The sequence below is a fragment of the Oncorhynchus gorbuscha genome, linkage group LG07, assembly GCF_021184085.1.
Source record: "Oncorhynchus gorbuscha isolate QuinsamMale2020 ecotype Even-year linkage group LG07, OgorEven_v1.0, whole genome shotgun sequence".
Taxonomy (NCBI): domain Eukaryota; kingdom Metazoa; phylum Chordata; class Actinopteri; order Salmoniformes; family Salmonidae; genus Oncorhynchus; species Oncorhynchus gorbuscha.
In genome coordinates this window covers 8,478,992-8,499,090 of record NC_060179.1, presented here as the reverse complement: position 1 = coordinate 8,499,090, position 20,099 = coordinate 8,478,992, and the positions used below count along the sequence as shown (strand labels likewise).

The 20,099-nt window shown below is 44.8% G+C and overlaps 1 protein-coding gene across 3 annotated transcripts in view; it reads right to left on the bottom strand.

The window, feature by feature from the left end:
* LOC124039461 (netrin-G1-like) overlaps positions 1 to 20,099 on the bottom strand; it is a 325,096-nt gene that overhangs the window by 24,178 nt on the left and 280,819 nt on the right. For 2 of the 3 annotated variants that reach the window (XM_046355452.1, XM_046355453.1), the window contains exon 6: positions 19,473 to 19,517. The exons of the other annotated variant lie outside the window; for it this stretch is intronic. In XM_046355452.1, the coding sequence (XP_046211408.1) occupies positions 19,473 to 19,517 (45 nt within the window). The remainder of the gene's footprint in view (positions 1 to 19,472; positions 19,518 to 20,099) is intronic. 3 annotated transcript variants of the gene reach the window in all.

Here is a 20,099-nt window from a genome sequence, read left to right as displayed (position 1 = left end):
TGCACTATGTAGGGCATAGGGTGCCATTCTTGTCAAAAGTAGTGGACTAAATAGGGAATAGGATGTAATTTCAGACGCAGACTATAAAGGCTTCTGATGGAATTTCACTGCTATTCCTGGACAGCGTTGGGCCTAGCACATGACATATGCATGTGCTTACGTGTGGAGTGTGTGTGTTCATTAGACTCCCCTTCGAGCAGGAAGAGACACCCGGACATTGGGGTGGAAGGTAGGTTTACTATTTTTCGTTATCCAAAGGTGTATTCTAGGTTGTATTCAACACAGTCGGGGGTCAATTCCAGTCGATTTCATAAAGTAAACCAAATTCCAATTCCAAATTGTCCTATTTGAAATGCATTGAAGATAATTGGAATTTCAGTGTACCTGAATGGACTCGAATTTAAATGGAATTGACCCCAAATCTGATAACACAAGGGTGTATTCTATCAACGTGTTTATTCTGCAGTAAGGTGCTCTGGGCATGTGTCGGGTGTTGCAGAGTCCCGAAACACTAACTCAGGTGGAAAGAAATGTTGGAAAGTATACGGTATAGCCTATTGTATCGATACATAACGTTGAGGCAACTCTCATGCTGACATGTCTTATGGACTCTGTGTTTAGCACAGTCATGTGACATGCCTGGATTTTTTCACTTTTTTTTTCATCAAACTGCCCCCTTTTTTCTTTTTGTTGTCAGATGGCCTCAGACATTTTCAGAGAATGTTTTTTGGTGTAATTCTCATTTCGGAATAAGGCTTACAATACAGGATAAAATCTTGCCATGTCACATGATGGTACACAACACAGGGGCCTACTATAGAATATGCATGGAGTTAAACACGTGAAGAACAGCTTCCTGTTTGAGGTTATAGAATATGCATGGAGTTAAATATGAAGAACAGCTTCCTGTTTGAGGTTATAGAATATGCATGGAGTTAAACACGGGAAGAACAGCTTCCTGTTTGAGGTTATAGAATATGCATGGAGTTAAACATGTGAAGAACAGCTTCCTGTTTGAGGTTATAGAATATGCATGGAGTTAAACAGGTGACGAACAGCTTCCTGTTTGTGGTTATAGAATATGCATGGAGTTAAACATGAAGAACAGCTTCCTGTTTGAGGTTATAGAATATGCATGGGGTTAAACATGAAGAACAGCTTCCTGTTTGAGGTTATAGAATATGCATGGGGTTAAACATGAAGAACAGCTTCCTGTTTGAGGTTATAGAATATGCATGGAGTTAAACATGAAGAACAGCTTCCTGTTTGAGGTTATAGAATATGCATGGGGTTAAACATGAAGAACAGCTTCCTGTTTGTGTCATGCAGGTGAAAGAGGACCCAAAAGCGACTTGGCGAAAACAGAGTCTTTAATCCAGTAAAGTAAATACAAACAAAAAACACAACTTTCACTCGAAATGACGAGGACAAACTGGAGACTTACGATCTTGAACAGCAGGTGAACAGCAGGTTGCCTCGGGAAGGCATCCAGACAGACTCAGACACCTGCTCACCACGCAGCATCTGAGAAAACACGAACAGGGCGATACACAAACACAGCACGGTGAATTCTAGACAAGGAACCGACAGGACAGGAACGGAACACAAAGGAAGAAATAGGGACTCTAATCAGGGAAAGGATCGGGAACAGGTGTGGGAAGACTAAATGATTGATTAGGGGAATAGGAACAGCTGGGAGCAGGAACGGAACGATAGAGAGAAGAGAGAGCGAGAGAGTGAGAGAGGGAGGGGAGAGAGAGGGATAGAAAGAGGTAATAAGACCAGCAGAGGGAAACGAATAGAATGGGAAGACAGGGACAAGACAAGATAATAAATGACAAAACATGACAGTACCCCCCACTCACCGAGCGCCTCCTGGCGCACTCGAGGGGAATCCTGGCGGCAACGGAGGAAATCATCAATGAGTGAACGGTCCAGCACGTTGAGACGGAACCCAACTCCTCTCCTCAGGACCGATCCCAATCCACTAAGTTTGGTGACCCCGTTTGTCCATGATCTTATGTACCTTGTAAATAGGTGCGCTTTGACAAGGACGGAGGGGGAGGGAAGACAACGGGGTGCGAAGAAAGGGCTTGACACAGGAGACATGGAAGACAGGATGGACGCGACGAAGATGTCGCTGAAGAAGCAGTCGCACAGCGACAGGATTGACGACCTGGGAGACACGGAACGGACCAATGAACTCGCGGAGTCATTTCGAGAAGCTGTCGTAAGAGGAAGGTTGCGAGTGGAAAGCCACACTCTGGCCGCAACAATACCTTGGACTCTTAATCCTGCGTTTATTGGCGGCTCTCACAGTCTGTGCCCTGTAACGGCAAAGTGCAGACCTCACCCTCCTCCAGGTGCGCTCACAACGTTGGACAAACGCTGAGCGGAGGGAACGCTGGACTCGGCAAGCTGGGATGAGAACAGAGGAGGCTGGTAACCCAGACTACTCTGAAACGGAGATAACCCGGTAGCAGACGAAGGAAGCGATTGTGAGCGTATTCTGCCCAGGGAGCTGTTCTGCCCAAGACGCAGGGTTTCTGAAAGAAAGGCTGCGTAGTATGCGACCAATCGTCTGATTGGCCCTCTCTGCTTGACCGTTAGACTGGGGATGAAACCCGGAAGAGAGACTGACGGACGCACCAATCAAACGACAGAACTCCTCCAAAACTGTGACGTGAATTGTTGGGCCTCTGTCTGAAACGGCGTCTAACGGGAGGCCATGAATTCTGAATACATTCTCGATAATGATTTGTGCCGTCTCCTTAGCGGAAGGAAGTTTAGCGAGGGGAATGAAATGTGCCGCCTTAGAGAACCTATCGACAACCGTAAGAATCACAGTCTTCCCGCAGACAAAGGCAGACCGGTAATGAAGTCTAGGGCGATGTGAGACCATGGTCGAGAAGGATTTCTGAGACGACCGGCAGGAGGAGAGTTACCCGACTTAGTCTGCGCGCAGTCCGAACAAGCAGCCACGAAACGGCGCGTGTCACGCTCCTGAGTCGGCCACCAAAAGCGCTGGCGAATAGACGCAAGAGTGCCTCGAACACCGGGATGACCAGCTAACTTGGCAGAGTGAGCCCACTGAAGAACAGCCAGACGAGTGGAAACAGGAACGGGGAGGTTACTAGGACAAGCGCGCGGCGACGCAGTGTGCGTGAGTGCTTGCTTAACCTGTCTTTCAATTCCCCAGACTGTTAACCCGACAACACGCCCATAAGGAAGAATCCCCTCGGGATCAGTAGAAGCCACAGAAGAACTAAACAGACGGGATAAGGCATCAGGCTTGGTGTTCTTGCTACCCGGACGGTAAGAAATCACAAACTCGAAACGAGCGAAAAACAACGCCCAACGAGCTTGACGGGCATTAAGTCGTTTGGCAGAACGGATGTACTCAAGGTTCTTATGGTCTGTCCAAACGACAAAAGGAACGGTCGCCCCCTCCAACCACTGTCGCCATTCGCCTAGGGCTAAGCGGATGGCGAGCAGTTCACGGTTACCCACATCATAGTTGCGCTCAGATGGCGACAGGCGATGAGAAAATAAGCGCAAGGATGAACCTTATCGTCAGACTGGAAGCGCTGGGATAGAATGGCTCCCACGCCTACCTCTGAAGCGCCAACCTCGACAATGAATTGTCTAGTGACGTCAGGAGTAACGAGGATAGGAGCGGACGTAAAACGTTCTTTTAGAAGATCAAAAGCTCCCTGGGCGGAACCGGACCACTTAAAACACGTCTTGACAGAAGTAAGAGCTGTGAGAGGGGCAGCAACTTGACCGAAATTACGAATGAAACGCCGATAGAAATTAGCGAAACCTAAAAGCGCTGCAACTCGACACGTGACCTTGGAACGGGCCAATCACTGACAGCTTGGACCTTAGCGGAATCCATCTGAATGCCTTCAGCGGAAATAACGGAACCGAGAAAAGTAACGGAGGAGACATGAAAAGAGCACTTCTCAGACTTTACGTAGAGACAATTCTCTAAAAGGCGCTGTAGAACACGTCTACGTGCTGAACATGAATCTCGAGTGACGGAGAAAAAATCAGGATATCGTCAAGATAGACAAAAACAAAGATGTTCAGCATGTCTCTCAGAACATCATTAACTAATGCCTGAAAAACAGCTGGCGCATTGGCGAGACCAAACGGCAGAACCCGGTACTCAAAATGCCCTAACGGAGTGTTAAACGCCGTTTTCCACTCGTCCCCCTCTCTGATGCGCACGAGATGGTAAGCGTTACGAAGGTCCAACAGTAAAGCACCTGGCTCCCTGCAGAATCTCGAAGGCTGATGACATAAGGGGAAGCGGATAACGATTCTTAACCGTTATGTCATTCAGCCCTCGATAATCACGAGGGGCGCAGAGTACCGTCCTTCTTTTAACAAAAAGAACCCCGCCCCGGCCGGAGAGGAAGAAGGCACTATGGTACCGGCGTCAAGAGACACAGACAAATAATCCTCGAGAGCCTTACGTTCGGGAGCCGACAGAGAGTATAGTCTACCCCGAGGAGGAGTGGTCCCCGGAAGGAGATCAATACTACAATCATACGACCGGTGAGGAGGAAGGGAGTTGGCTCGGGACCGACTGAAGACCGTGCGCAGATCATGATATTCCTCCGGCACTCCTGTCAAATCGCCAGGTTCCTCCTGAGAAGTAGGGACAGAAGAAACGGGAGGGATGGCAGACATTAAACACTTCACATGACAAGAAACGTTCCAGGATAGGATAGAATTACTAGACCAATTAATAGAAGGATTATGACATACTAGCCAGGGATGACCCAAAACAACAGGTGTAAACGGTGAACGAAAAATCAAAAAAGAAATAGTCTCACTGTGGTTACCAGATACTGTGAGGGTTAAAGGTAGTGTCTCAAATCTGATACTGGGAAGATGACTACCATCTAAGGCGAACATGGGCGTAGGCTTCTCTAACTCTCTGAAAGGAATGTCATGTTTCCGAACCCATGCTTCGTCCATGAAACAACCCTCAGCCCCAGAGTCTATCAAGGCACTACATGTAGCACCCGAACCGGTCCAGCGTAGATGGACCGACAAAGTAGTACAGGATTTTGATGGAGAGACTTGAGTAGTTGCGCTCACCTGTAGCCCTCCGCTTACAGATGAGCTCTGGCTTTTACTGGACATGAATTAACAAAATGTCCAGCAACTCCGCAATAGAGGCACAGGCGGTTGGTGATCCTCCGTTCCCTCTCCTTAGTCGAGATGCGAATCCCTCCCAGCTGCATGGGCTCAGACTCTGAGCCAGAGGAGGAGATGGTTGCGATGCGGAGCAGGGAAACACCGTTGATGCGAGCTCTCTTCCACGAGCCCGGTGACGAAGATCTACCCGTCGTTCTATGCGGATGGCGAGAGCAATCAAAGAGTCCACATCTGAAGGAACCTCCCGGGAGAGAATCTCATCCTTAACCACTGCGTGGAGTCCCTCCAGAAAACGAGCGAGCAGCGCCGGCTCGTTCCACTCACTAGAGGCAGCAAGAGTCGAAACTCAATAGAATAATCCGTTATGGACCGTTCACCTTGGCATAAGGAAGCCAGGGCCCTAGAAGACTCCTACCAAAAACTGAACGGTCAAAAACCCGAATCATCTCCTCTTTAAAGTTCTGGAACTTGTTAGAGCAATCAGCCCTTGCCTCCCAGATAGCTGTGCCCCATTCTCGAGCCCGGCCAGTAAGGAGTGAAATGACGTAAGCAACCCGAGCTCTCTCTCTAGAGTATGTGTTGGGTTGGAGAGAGAACACAATCTCACACTGCGTGAGAAAGGAGCGGCACTCAGTGGGCTGCCCGGAGTAGCAAGGTGGGTTATTAACCCTAGGTTCTGGAGGCTCGGCAGGCCAGGAAGTAACAGGTGGCACGAGACGGACTCTGGAACTGTCCAGAGAGGTCGGAAACCTGAGCGGCCAGGTTCTCCACGGCATGGCGAGCAGCAGACAATTCCTGCTCGTGTCTGCCGAGCATGGCTCCTGGATCTCGACGGCAGTGTAACGAGCGTCTGAAGTCGCTGTCCATTCCTTGGTCGGTTCCTTCTGTCATGCAGGTGAAAGAGGACCCAAAAGCGACTTGGCGAAAACAGAGTCTTTAATCCAGTAAAGTAAATACAAACAAAAAACACAATTTTCACTCGAAATGACGAGGACAAACTGGAGACTCGATCTTGAACAGCAGGTGAACAGCAGGTTGCCTCGGGAAGGCACTTGAACCAGACAGACTCAGACACCTGCTCACCACGCAGCATCTGAGGAAAACACGACACGACAGGGCGATACACAAACACAGCACGGTGAATTCTAGACAAGGAACCGACAGGACAGGAACGGAACACAAAGGAAGAAATAGGGACTCTAATCAGGGGAAAGGATCGGGAACAGGTGTGGGAAGACTAAATGATTGATTAGGGGAATAGGAACAGCTGGGAGCAGGAACGGAACGATAGAGAGAAGAGAGAGCGAGAGAGTGAGAGAGGGAGGGGGAGAGAGAGGGATAGAAAGAGGGAAAGAACCTAATAAGACCAGCAGAGGGAAACGAATAGAATGGGAAGCACAGGGACAAGACAAGATAATAAATGACAAAACATGACAGTTTGTGGTTGTTTGTGAAAAATACATTAACATCATTTGGAATGATCCGTTGCTTCTAAAAGGAGGGAAATAAAAACCCTGCCTTTACATCGACAGCTTCAATACCATCCTGAGCATCATAATATATTCTGTAAATATTGGATAAACAGGGTAGCGGTACAGATTTATGCGTAATACTCTTTAATATGGTAAAGTATTGTGATTGTGATGACGAACTGGTTTAAAACATAGGCCCTGTGGAGAAGGAAGTGAGTGATGTCACAATCGAATGGACAGAGAGAAAGTGAAGAAGACGAGTGAAGAACAGCTTCCTGTTTGTTGTTATAGAATATGAATGGAGTTAAACTTGAAGAGCAAGAAGGGACCAAGACAAGAACAAGAAAAGAGAGATGTTGAAAAACACGAGAGATGAGTTTGGAGGTTTGAAGCACTTGGGTAAAAGTTTGAAATGTGAAAGGTGAGAGTCATGGGGTGTTATAAACATGGTGTTGGTCATGTGGAAGATTAGCTGGTATGAGCAGTGCTGATGATGACAGTGACCGTGGTGAGGCAACTGACCGGTAACATTAACTATACACACATTCTCATCTTCCAGCTTTGCGGAATTATTTCGGAAGTAGCCCTGCTTGCAGTCCTGGCAGTGCTGGCCCCTAGTGTTGTGTTTACAGCTCACGCAAATCACAGAGTTTAGCAGCTCGATGTAGCTGCAGCGCTTGGAGTGGCCGAAACATTCGCAGTCTTGCAAAGAAGGAAGGAAGGAAAGGTGGAGAGAGACCAAGAGGTCATTTTGAGGTGTGGTTCGGTTGTGTGCTGCGACGAGTGGCGCTGGTGGTTGTAGCAGCAAGGTAGAGCGAGGAGACACCATCACATGCCAGGTTAGGATGGAGAGATGGGGGTATGAGATTGAGACGATTGTTAGGCGATGAGGAGTAGACAGCATTAGACATTATTTCCCCCTGGGTAAAAGTTGTTGTTAAGAGGGTGAGAGTACGAGACGTTCGCTTTCGAGCTTCAAGCACACCACAATGGAAGGATTTTGAGTTTGGAACTGGGTTTCCACAGAGGGGGAGGGGGGGGACTGGAACACAGTACGACACAGGACAAAAAAGAAAAGTTGAGTTGGGGGGGGGGGGGGGGGGGGGGGGTCTGTAAATCTCAACAAAGTGTAAATTTTTTACTCCACACTCTGAAATGTGCATCTGGATGAGTTGATTTGTCCTACTGTGTGTTCATTGTGAGGTTAGGAGGAGAGGGGCAGCTGCAGTGTAATCGACAGGCCCCATTTTAACGTTCACACACCACTGTCATCCTAAACCACAGAGACATGCAACGAGAACACAAATAGAAATAAATACATGTGGTTTCTTAAGAGAACTAGTGTTTTGAGAGAGTAGATACATGTCACAGCCACCCATCACCCCTCCAAGGCCAATAAATAACTTGCAACAAAAAAAAGACACTTTGCATTAAAAGCAGCCGAATGTATGTAGAGGTGTGGCAAAGGGCAACATATCGTTGAGTGATGTGTAGTGTAGTATTGTGAAGTATTAGATGCCAGATTGGGAGTCAGGCTCTGCCTTGTATCTACTGTCTAGTCACACAACGTCAGGCAGGTATGCCAATCACAGAAGGACCCGTTCCAGTTCAACCTTGTGTGTGACACCTAGTCTGCCCAGATCAGCCATAGAGTCAGATAGGCAGTTAGACAGAGAGACAGTCCTCTCTGAGCTACAGGCAGTTAGACAGAGAGACAGTCCTATCTGAGCTACAGGCAGTTAGACAAATTGACAGTCCTCTCTGAGCTACAGGCAGTTAGACAGACAGACAGTCCTCTCTGAGCTACAGGCAGTTAGACAGACTGACAGTCCTCTCTGAGCTACAGGCAGTTAGACAGAGAGACAGTCCTCTCTGAGCTACAGGCAGTTAGACAGAGAGATAGTCCTCTCTGAGCTACAGGCAGTTAGACAAACTGACAGTCCTCTCTGAGCTACAGGCAGTTAGACAGACTGACAGTCCTCTCTGAGCTACAGGCAGTTAGACAGAGAGACAGTCCTATCTGAGCTACAGGCAGTTAGACAAATTGACAGTCCTCTCTGAGCTACAGGCAGTTAGACAGACAGACAGTCCTCTCTGAGCTACAGGCAGTTAGACAGACAGACAGTCCTCTCTGAGCTACAGGCAGTTAGACAGACTGACAGTCCTCTCTGAGCTACAGGCAGTTAGACAGAGAGACAGTCCTCTCTGAGCTACAGGCAGTTAGACAGAGAGATAGTCCTCTCTGAGCTACAGGCAGTTAGACAAACTGACAGTCCTCTCTGAGCTACAGGCAGTTAGACAGACTGACAGTCCTCTCTGAGCTACAGGCAGTTAGACAGACTGACAGTCCTCTCTAAGCTACAGGCAGTTAGACAGAGAGACAGTCCTCTCTGAGCTACAGGCAGTTAGACAGAGAGACAGTCCTCTCTGAGCTACAGGCAGTAAGGCAGACTGACAGTCCTGTCTGAGCTACAGGCAGTTAGACAGACTGACAGTCCTCTCTGAGCTACAGGCAGTTAGATAGACTGACAGTCCTCTCTGAGCTACTGGCAGTTAGACAGACTGACAGTCCTCTCTGAGCTACAGGCAGTTAGACAGAGAGACAGTCCTCTCTAAGCTACAGGCAGTTAGACAGAGAGACAGTCCTCTCTGACCTACAGGCAGTTCGACAGACTGACAGTCCTCTCTGAGCTACAGGCAGTTTGACAGAGAGACAGTTCTCTCTGAGCTACAGGCAGTTAGACAGACTGACAGTCCTCTCTGAGCTACAGGCAGTTTGACAGACTAACAGTCCTCTCTGAGCTACAGGCAGTTTGACAGACAGGCAGACAGTCCTCTCTGAGCTACAGGCAGTTTGACAGACAGGCAGACCTCTTTGATCAGACATACAGTACTCTCTGAGCTACACGCAGTTTGACAGACAGGCAGACAGTCCTCTCTGAACTACAGGCAGTTTGACAGACAGGCAGACCTCTCTGAGCTACACGAAGATAGACAGACTGACAGTCCTCTCTGAGCTATAGGCAGTTTGACAGACAGACAGTACTCTCTGAGCTACAGGCAGTTAGACAGATAGAGGCAGTTTGATAGACAGACAGTCCTCTCTGAGCAACAGGAAGTTAGACAGAGGCAGTTTGTAAGATAGACAGTCCTCTCTGAGCTACAAGCAGTTAGACAGACAGAGGCAGTTTGACAGACAGACAGTCCTCTCTGAGCTACAGGCAGTTAGACAGATAGAGGCAGTTTGATAGACAGACAGTCCTCTCTGAGCTACAGGCAGTTAGACAGATAGAGGCAGTTTGATAGACCGACAGTCCTCTCTGAGCTACAGGGGCTTTTAGGGATTGTGGTTATTAAGGTCTGGATTGAGGTCAGGTCTTTCAGTCGGTCACAAGAGGCATAGAACTTTGAAAATGGAAGACAGTGGCCTAGCTAGCCTACTCTACTCTATACAAGGTAGAGAATCCTGTTCTGGTCTATTTGTTGTCAAGTTGCACAGTTCATTTAAGTTCTCAGAGTGTTTCTGCTATCTGCGCTAAAACCCTGCTCTAAGACGACCAATACTCTTCCTGATTGTAAAATACGGTTACATGATTTATCATGACTGAAGTCATATCTATGAAACATATTCTAGACAATATTTGTAATGTGAGGCATCACAATGATATGTTACAGAGCGTCCCTATTATATTTCACTGTGGAGAAGTGTATTCAATATCACTTGTAACAACTACACTACATCCAGATCGACATAAGATTACACAACCTACACCTTTACAGAACGTGTGTGCCACATATCCATACCGTAAAGCTGTATACAGGAGATTCTAATCAGGGGGATAATTGTGGATTAGAACTGTGAAGGTACTACAGGGTTGGGCCAGGTACCTACAGTAGCCCACGTAGATTCATACAGTGGGGGTTTGGACAACAGCTGACACAGGGAGAACGGTACAAATCTGAGGAGCTCAGTTGGTAGAGCATGGCGCTTGTAACGCCAGGATAGTGGGTTCAATCCCCGGGACCACCCATACGTAGAATGTATGCACACATGACTGTAAGTCGCTTTGGATAAAAGCGTCTGCTAAATGGCATATATTTATTATATTACCTCACTTGCTGTTTGCAACTTGATCTGAAGGGACAGTTGACAAATCAACTTGATGAGCTACTAGACGAATAAAACAAAAAGAAGAATAAATAAATTAATAAACAAAAACATGATATATTTGGTTTAACATTAACTAATATAATGTTTTAAGTGGTTAAAGAACTATGCATCATACACATTCCTATAGTACCAAAAAGGATATTAAAAGAAGAGTGAGATAGGTGAACCTATATATTTCATGTTATATTCCGAGACTGCAAATACTAAAGGAATTAATTCCCACAGTGACAGATGACCAGTAGTGTTGTGTTGTTACATTCTCCTGACAGATCACCAGTAGTGTTGTATTGTTACATTCTCCTGACAGATCACCAGTAGTGTTGTGTTGTTACATTCTCCTGACAGATCACCAGTAGTGTTGTGTTGTTACATTCTCCTGACAGATCACCAGTAGTGTTGTATTGTTACATTCTCCTGACAGATCACCAGTAGTGTTGTGTTGTGTTGTTACATTCTCCTGACAGATCACCAGTAGTGTTGTATTGTTACATTCTCCTGACAGATCACCAGTAGTGTTGTGTTGTGTTGTTACATTCTCCTGACAGATCACCAGTAGTGTTGTATTGTTACATTCTCCTGACAGATCACCAGTAGTGTTGTGTTGTTACATTCCCCTGACAGATCACCAGTAGTGGTGTGTTGTTACATTCTCCTGCCAGATCACCAGTAGTGGTGTGTTGTTACATTCTCCTGACAGATCACCAGTAGTGTTGTGTTGTTACATTCTCCTGACAGATCACCAGTAGTGTTGTATTGTTACATTCTCCTGACAGATCACCAGTAGTGGTGTGTTGTTACATTCTCCTGACAGATCACCAGTAGTGGTGTGTTGTTACATTCTCCTGACAGATCACCAGTAGTGTTGTATTGTTACATTCTCCTGACAGATCACCAGTAGTGGTGTGTTGTTACATTCTCCTGACAGATCACCAGTAGTGGTGTGTTGTTACATTCTCCTGACAGATCACCAGTAGTGTTGTATTGTTACATTCTCCTGACAGATCACCAGTAGTGTTGTGTTGTATTGTTACATTCTCCTGACAGATCACCAGTAGTGTTGTATTGTTACATTCTCCTGACAGATCACCAGTAGTGTTGTGTTGTATTGTTACATTCTCCTGACAGATCACCAGTAGTGGTGTGTTGTTACATTCTCCTGCCAGATCACCAGTAGTGGTGTGTTGTTACATTCTCCTGACAGATCACCAGTAGTGTTGTGTTGTTACATTCTCCTGACAGATCACCAGTAGTGTTGTATTGTTACATTCTCCTGACAGATCACCAGTAGTGTTGTGTTGTATTGTTACATTCTCCTGACAGATCACCAGTAGTGTTGTGTTGTTACATTCTCCTGACAGATCACCAGTAGTGTTGTGTTGTTACATTCTCCTGACAGATCACCAGTAGTGTTGTGTTGTGTTGTTACATTCTCCTGACAGATCACCAGTAGTGTTGTATTGTTACATTCTCCTGACAGATCACCAGTAGTGTTGTGTTGTTACATTCTCCTGACAGATCACCAGTAGTGTTGTGTTGTTACATTCTCCTGACAGATCACCAGTAGTGTTGTATTGTTACATTCTCCTGACAGATCACCAGTAGTGTTGTGTTGTGTTGTTACATTCTCCTGACAGATCACCAGTAGTGTTGTGTTGTTACATTCTCCTGACAGATCACCAGTAGTGTTGTATTGTTACATTCTCCTGACAGATCACCAGTAGTGTTGTGTTGTTACATTCTCCTGACAGATCACCAGTAGTGTTGTGTTGTTACATTCTCCTGACAGATCACCAGTAGTGTTGTATTGTTACATTCTCCTGACAGATCACCAGTAGTGTTGTGTTGTTACATTCTCCTGACAGATCACCAGTAGTGTTGTGTTGTTACATTCTCCTGACAGATCACCAGTAGTGTTGTATTGTTACATTCTCCTGACAGATCACCAGTAGTGTTGTGTTGTTACATTCTCCTGTTACATTCTCCTGACAGATCACCAGTAGTGTTGTGTTGTTACATTCTCCTGACAGATCACCAGTAGTGTTGTGTTGTGTTGTTACATTCTCCTGACAGATCACCAGTAGTGTTGTGTTGTTACATTCTCCTGACAGATCACCAGTAGTGTTGTGTTGTGTTGTTACATTCTCCTGACAGATCACCAGTAGTGTTGTGTTGTTACATTCTCCTGACAGATCACCAGTAGTGTTGTGTTGTTACATTCTCCTGACAGATCACCAGTAGTGTTGTGTTGTGTTGTTACATTCTCCTGACAGATCACCAGTAGTGTTGTGTTGTGTTGTTACATTCTCCTGACAGATCACCAGTAGTGTTGTGTTGTTACATTCTCCTGACAGATCACCAGTAGTGTTGTGTTGTGTTGTTACATTCTCCTGACAGATCACCAGTAGTGTTGTGTTGTGTTGTTACATTCTCCTGACAGATCACCAGTAGTGTTGTGTTGTGTTGTTACATTCTCCTGACAGATCACCAGTAGTGTTGTGTTGTTACATTGTTACATTCTCCTGACAGATCACCAGTAGTGTTGTGTTGTTACATTCTCCTGACAGATCACCAGATCACATTCTCCTGAGATAGTGTTGTGTTGTATTGTTACATTCTCCTGACAGATCACCAGTAGTGTTGTGTTGTTACATTCTCCTGACAGATCACCAGTAGTGTTGTGTTGTTGTTTGTGTTGTTACATTCTCCTGACAGATCACCAGTAGTGTTGTGTTGTATTGTTACATTCTCCTGACAGATCACCAGTAGTGTTGTGTTGTGTTGTTACATTCTCCTGACAGATCACCAGTAGTGTTGTGTTGTGTTGTTACATTCTCCTGACAGATCACCAGTAGTGTTGTGTTGTGTTGTTACATTCTCCTGACAGATCACCAGTAGTGTTGTGTTGTATTGTTACATTCTCCTGACAGATCACCAGTAGTGTTGTGTTGTGTTACATTCTCCTGACAGATCACCAGTAGTGTTGTATTGTTACATTCTCCTGACAGATCACCAGTAGTGTTGTGTTGTTACATTCTCCTGACAGATCACCAGTAGTGTTGTGTTGTTACATTCTCCTGACAGATCACCAGTAGTGTTGTGTTGTGTTGTTACATTCTCCTGACAGATCACCAGTAGTGTTGTGTTGTTACATTCTCCTGACAGATCACCAGTAGTGTTGTGTTGTTACATTCTCCTGACAGATCACCAGTAGTGTTGTGTTGTATTGTTACATTCTCCTGACAGATCACCAGTAGTGTTGTGTTGTTACATTCTCCTGACAGATCACCAGTAGTGTTGTGTTGTGTTGTTACATTCTCCTGACAGATCACCAGTAGTGTTGTGTTGTATTGTTACATTCTCCTGACAGATCACCAGTAGTGTTGTGTTGTTACATTCTCCTGACAGATCACCAGTAGTGTTGTGTTGTTACATTCTCCTGACAGATCACCAGTAGTGTTGTGTTGTTACATTCTCCTGACAGATCACCAGTAGTGTTGTGTTGTGTTGTTACATTCTCCTGACAGATCACCAGTAGTGTTGTGTTGTATTGTTACATTCTCCTGACAGATCACCAGTAGTGTTGTGTTGTTACATTCTCCTGACAGATCACCAGTAGTGTTGTGTTGTTACATTCTCCTGACAGATCACCAGTAGTGTTGTGTTGTTACATTCTCCTGACAGATCACCAGTAGTGTTGTGTTGTTTGTTACATTCTCCTGACAGATCACCAGTAGTGTTGTGTTGTTACATTCTCCTGACAGATCACCAGTAGTGTTGTGTTGTGTTGTTACATTCTCCTGACAGATCACCAGTAGTGTTGTGTTGTTACATTCTCCTGACAGATCACCAGTAGTGTTGTGTTGTGTTGTTACATTCTCCTGACAGATCACCAGTAGTGTTGTGTTGTTACATTCTCCTGACAGATCACCAGTAGTGTTGTGTTGTTACATTCTAGTGTTGTCCTGACAGATCACCAGTAGTGTTGTGTTGTTACATTCTCCTGACAGATCACCAGTAGTGTTGTGTTGTTACATTCTCCTGACAGATCACCAGTAGTGTTGTGTTGTTACATTCTCCTGACAGATCACCAGTAGTGTTGTGTTGTTACATTCTCCTGACAGATCACCAGTAGTGTTGTGTTGTATTGTTACATTCTCCTGACAGATCACCAGTAGTGTTGTGTTGTATTGTTACATTCTCCTGACAGATCACCAGTAGTGTTGTGTTGTTACATTCTCCTGACAGATCACCAGTAGTGTTGTATTGTTACATTCTCCTGACAGATCACCAGTAGTGTTGTGTTGTTACATTCTCAGATCTGACAGATCACCAGTAGTGTTGTGTTGTTACATTCTCCTGACAGATCACCAGTAGTGTTGTGTTGTTACATTCTCCTGACAGATCACCAGTAGTGTTGTGTTGTTACATTCTCCTGACAGATCACCAGTAGTGTTGTGTTGTTATTGTTACATTCTCCTGACAGATCACCAGTAGTGTTGTGTTGTTACATTCTCCTGACAGATCACCAGTAGTGTTGTGTTGTTTCTCCTGACAGATCACCAGTACATTCTCCTGACAGATCACCAGTAGTGTTGTGTTGTGTTGTTACATTCTCCTGACAGATCACCAGTAGTGTTGTGTTGTTACATTCTCCTGACAGATCACCAGTAGTGTTGTGTTGTTACATTCTCCTGACAGATCACCAGTAGTGTTGTGTTGTTACATTCTCCTGACAGATCACCAGTAGTGTTGTGTTGTTACATTCTCCTGACAGATCACCAGTAGTGTTGTGTTGTATTGTTACATTCTCCTGACAGATCACCAGTAGTGTTGTGTTGTTACATTCTCCTGACAGATCACCAGTAGTGTTGTATTGTTACATTCTCCTGACAGATCACCAGTAGTGTTGTGTTGTGTTGTTACATTCTCCTGACAGATCACCAGTAGTGTTGTGTTGTGTTGTTACATTCTCCTGACAGATCACCAGTAGTGTTGTGTTGTGTTGTTACATTCTCCTGACAGATCACCAGTAGTGTTGTGTTGTATTGTTACATTCTCCTGACAGATCACCAGTAGTGGTGTGTTGTTACATTCTCCTGACAGATCACCAGTAGTGTTGTGTTGTGTTGTTACATTCTCCTGACAGATCACCAGTAGTGTTGTGTTGTTACATTCTCCTGACAGATCACCAGTAGTGTTGTGTTGTTGTTACATTCTCCTGACAGATCACCAGTAGTGTTGTGTTGTTACATTCCCCTGACAGATCACCAGTAGTGTTGTGTTGTTACATTCTCCTGACAGATCACCAGTAGTGTTGTGTTGTTACATTCTCCTGACAGATCACCAGTAGTGTTGTGTTGTATTGTTACATTCTCCTGACAGATCACCAGTAGTGTTGTGTTGTTACATTCTCCTGACAGATCACCAGTAGTGTTGTGTTGTTACATTCTCCTGACAGATCACCAGTAGTGTTGTGTTGTTACATTCTCCTGACAGATCACCAGTAGTGTTGTGTTGTATTCACCAGTAGTTACATTCTCCTGACAGATCACCAGTAGTGTTGTGTTGTGTTGTTACATTCTCCTGACAGATCACCAGTAGTGTTGTGTTGTATTGTTACATTCTCCTGACAGATCACCAGTAGTGTTGTGTTGTGTTGTTACATTCTCCTGACAGATCACCAGTAGTGTTGTGTTGTTACATTCTCCTGACAGATCACCAGTAGTGTTGTGTTGTTACATTCTCCTGACAGATCACCAGTAGTGTTGTGTTGTTACATTCTCCTGACAGATCACCAGTAGTGTTGTGTTGTTACATTCTCCTGACAGATCACCAGTAGTGTTGTGTTGTTACATTCTCCTGACAGATCACCAGTAGTGTTGTGTTGTTACATTCTCCTGACAGATCACCAGTAGTGTTGTGTTGTTACATTCTCCTGACAGATCACCAGTAGTGTTGTGTTGTATTGTTACATTCTCCTGACAGATCACCAGTAGTGTTGTGTTGTTACATTCTCCTGACAGATCACCAGTAGTGTTGTGTTGTTACATTCTCCTGACAGATCACCAGTAGTGTTGTATTGTTACATTCTCCTGACAGATCACCAGTAGTGTTGTGTTGTATTGTTACATTCTCCTGACAGATCACCTGTAGTGTTGTGTTGTTACATTCTCCTGACAGATCACCAGTAGTGTTGTGTTGTGTTGTTACATTCTCCTGACAGATCACCAGTAGTGTTGTGTTGTATTGTTACATTCTCCTGACAGATCACCAGTAGTGTTGTGTTGTTACATTCTCCTGACAGATCACCAGTAGTGTTGTGTTGTTACATTCTCCTGACAGATCACCAGTAGTGTTGTGTTGTTACATTCTCCTGACAGATCACCAGTAGTGTTGTGTTGTGTTGTTACATTCTCCTGACAGATCACCAGTAGTGTTGTGTTGTATTGTTACATTCTCCTGACAGATCACCAGTAGTGTTGTGTTGTTACATTCTCCTGACAGATCACCAGTAGTGTTGTGTTGTTACATTCTCCTGACAGATCACCAGTAGTGTTGTATTGTTACATTCTCCTGACAGATCACCAGTAGTGTTGTGTTGTATTGTTACATTCTCCTGACAGATCACCAGTAGTGTTGTGTTGTTACATTCTCCTGACAGATCACCAGTAGTGTTGTGTTGTGTTGTTACATTCTCCTGACAGATCACCAGTAGTGTTGTGTTGTTACATTCTCCTGACAGATCACCAGTAGTGTTGTGTTGTGTTGTTACATTCTCCTGACAGATCACCAGTAGTGTTGTGTTGTTACATTCTCCTGACAGATCACCAGTAGTGTTGTGTTGTGTTGTTACATTCTCCTGACAGATCACCAGTAGTGTTGTGTTGTGTTGTTACATTCTCCTGACAGATCACCAGTAGTGTTGTGTTGTTACATTCTCCTGACAGATCACCAGTAGTGTTGTGTTGTGTTGTTACATTCTCCTGACAGATCACCAGTAGTGTTGTGTTGTGTTGTTACATTCTCCTGACAGATCACCAGTAGTGTTGTGTTGTTACATTCTCCTGACAGATCACCAGTAGTGTTGTGTTGTGTTGTTACATTCTCCTGACAGATCACCAGTAGTGTTGTGTTGTGTTGTTACATTCTCCTGACAGATCACCAGTAGTGTTGTGGTGTGTTGTTACATTCTCCTGACAGATCACCAGTAGTGTTGTGTTGTGTTGTTACATTCTCCTGACAGATCACCAGTAGTGTTGTGTTGTTACATTCTCCTGACAGATCACCTGTAGTGTTGTGTTGTTACATTCTCCTGACAGATCACCAGTAGTGTTGTGTTGTTACATTCTCCTGACAGATCACCAGTAGTGTTGTGTTGTATTGTTACATTCTCCTGACAGATCACCAGTAGTGTTGTGTTGTTACATTCCCCTGACAGATCACCAGTAGTGTTGTGTTGTTACATTCCCCTGACAGATCACCAGTAGTGTTGTGTTGTTACATTCCCCTGACAGATCACCAGTAGTGTTGTTCACCAGTAGTGTTGTGTTTCACATTCCCCTGACAGATATTGTTACATTCCCCTGACAGATCACCAGTAGTGTTGTGTTGTTACATTCTCCTGACAGATCACCAGTAGTGTTGTATTGTTACATTCTCCTGACAGATCACCAGTAGTGTTGTGTTGTTACATTCTCCTGACATACCAGCACCACACTTCCTCTAGGAAACGTCAATGGGATTATTCCCCATAAATCTCCTCCCCGGTCCGTACGGTAAACACACAACAATCCCACTACTGTCCGCATCTCTTCGCCATCCGATAACAAACAAAGAAACTGCCTAAGTCCCTCTCACATGCTCTGCAATGTTCTCACCAGATATAAACCCAAGACACATACCGTATAGCACACTCTGGCTTCTATACCTATACATCTGCTTGGCTAGAGCTCTCCATGGAAATGCAGGGGCAGGTTTTTTTTGCAAGACGGTCGCCCCATCCTCAACACATCTGCACACTGGATTAACTTGAGTTTGCCTGAAATCAATCTACATAAACCGCTCCGTGAAACCTCCCTCTTTTCTTCCACCGAGCCCAGATATAATTTTTGAATCCCTAGAAGAGCCACGCATAATTAAAATGGAGGGGATCAACAAAGGTATATAAAAACGGGATAGAAGAAAGAGAGGCGAGGGAGAGGGAGAGAAAGAGATAGGCTCTCTGTCTTTATACTGCTTTCGTGTAGAGATTCCGCATCTGGGGGGCTCAAGTGAAGGGGGGAAACGGGTGGGGTTGTGGTGAGGGGGATATTGTAATGAAGTCACAGAATGTCGCAGCACAACCATTGTCTGCCGACTACGCCAGAAAATAAAATGTCCTGTTTTGAAGGTGTCCTCGTTTCTTTCTTTCACAAAAAAAGAGAGAGTGAATAAAGGGAACAAAAAAAGATATATACTGTATATATTTGTTTTTATTTTAAAAAAAAATCTATATCATTAAAGGTTTTAACACAAATGAACTCTAGGCAGGAAAAGCTCCCTCCTGGGGGATCTGGCCTCCACTGACACAGCTAGTACACTCACTGTATGACTACTGTATATTTGAGGAATATCTGTAAAGAGATATATGTTTCATCTTAGTTGGAGGTATAGCCTACCTTGGTTTCGGTTAGCAACACCTAGGGATGAGACATTCGGCCGAACTGAATGCAATCGGGAGAAACCATAAGTTATTAGGTGCGATGGCTATAGTGGACATCAGATTCATGAACAGTACTAGAAGTTCTAATACAGGTTGATTGGTGAGGCAGACAACTAGACACACCGGCTTTACTCAGAACAACTCAGAACAACAGAATGACTGACAAGCCTGTAGTACAGGGACAAGCAGTAGATGCATCCCAACACCAGTCCCAGACCATGTCACAGATGATGCGATTGTGTCGTTTCATGGCTCACTTGAGTGTGTGCATCAATGGCAATGATGAATAAACATAAACAACAACAACAACAAACTTGAGATTCTCTCTGAAATGTAGTGGGACAATAACTTATGCAAACACAGTGGGTTGGTTCAAGTGTCACAGGTATTTTGTTGAGTTCATCAAATTAATGCAATCAATATCTAATTACAGTGATTTCAGGTGGAGGAATCACAAAGAATAAATCATGAGGTGTGTCAGGAATTGGAATGACTGATAGTTATGGTGTAACATCATAATTACATACAATTCTGTATTTCTGCGATGGGGATTTTACAGGTGGTGTTGGTTGGTTGTGGTCGG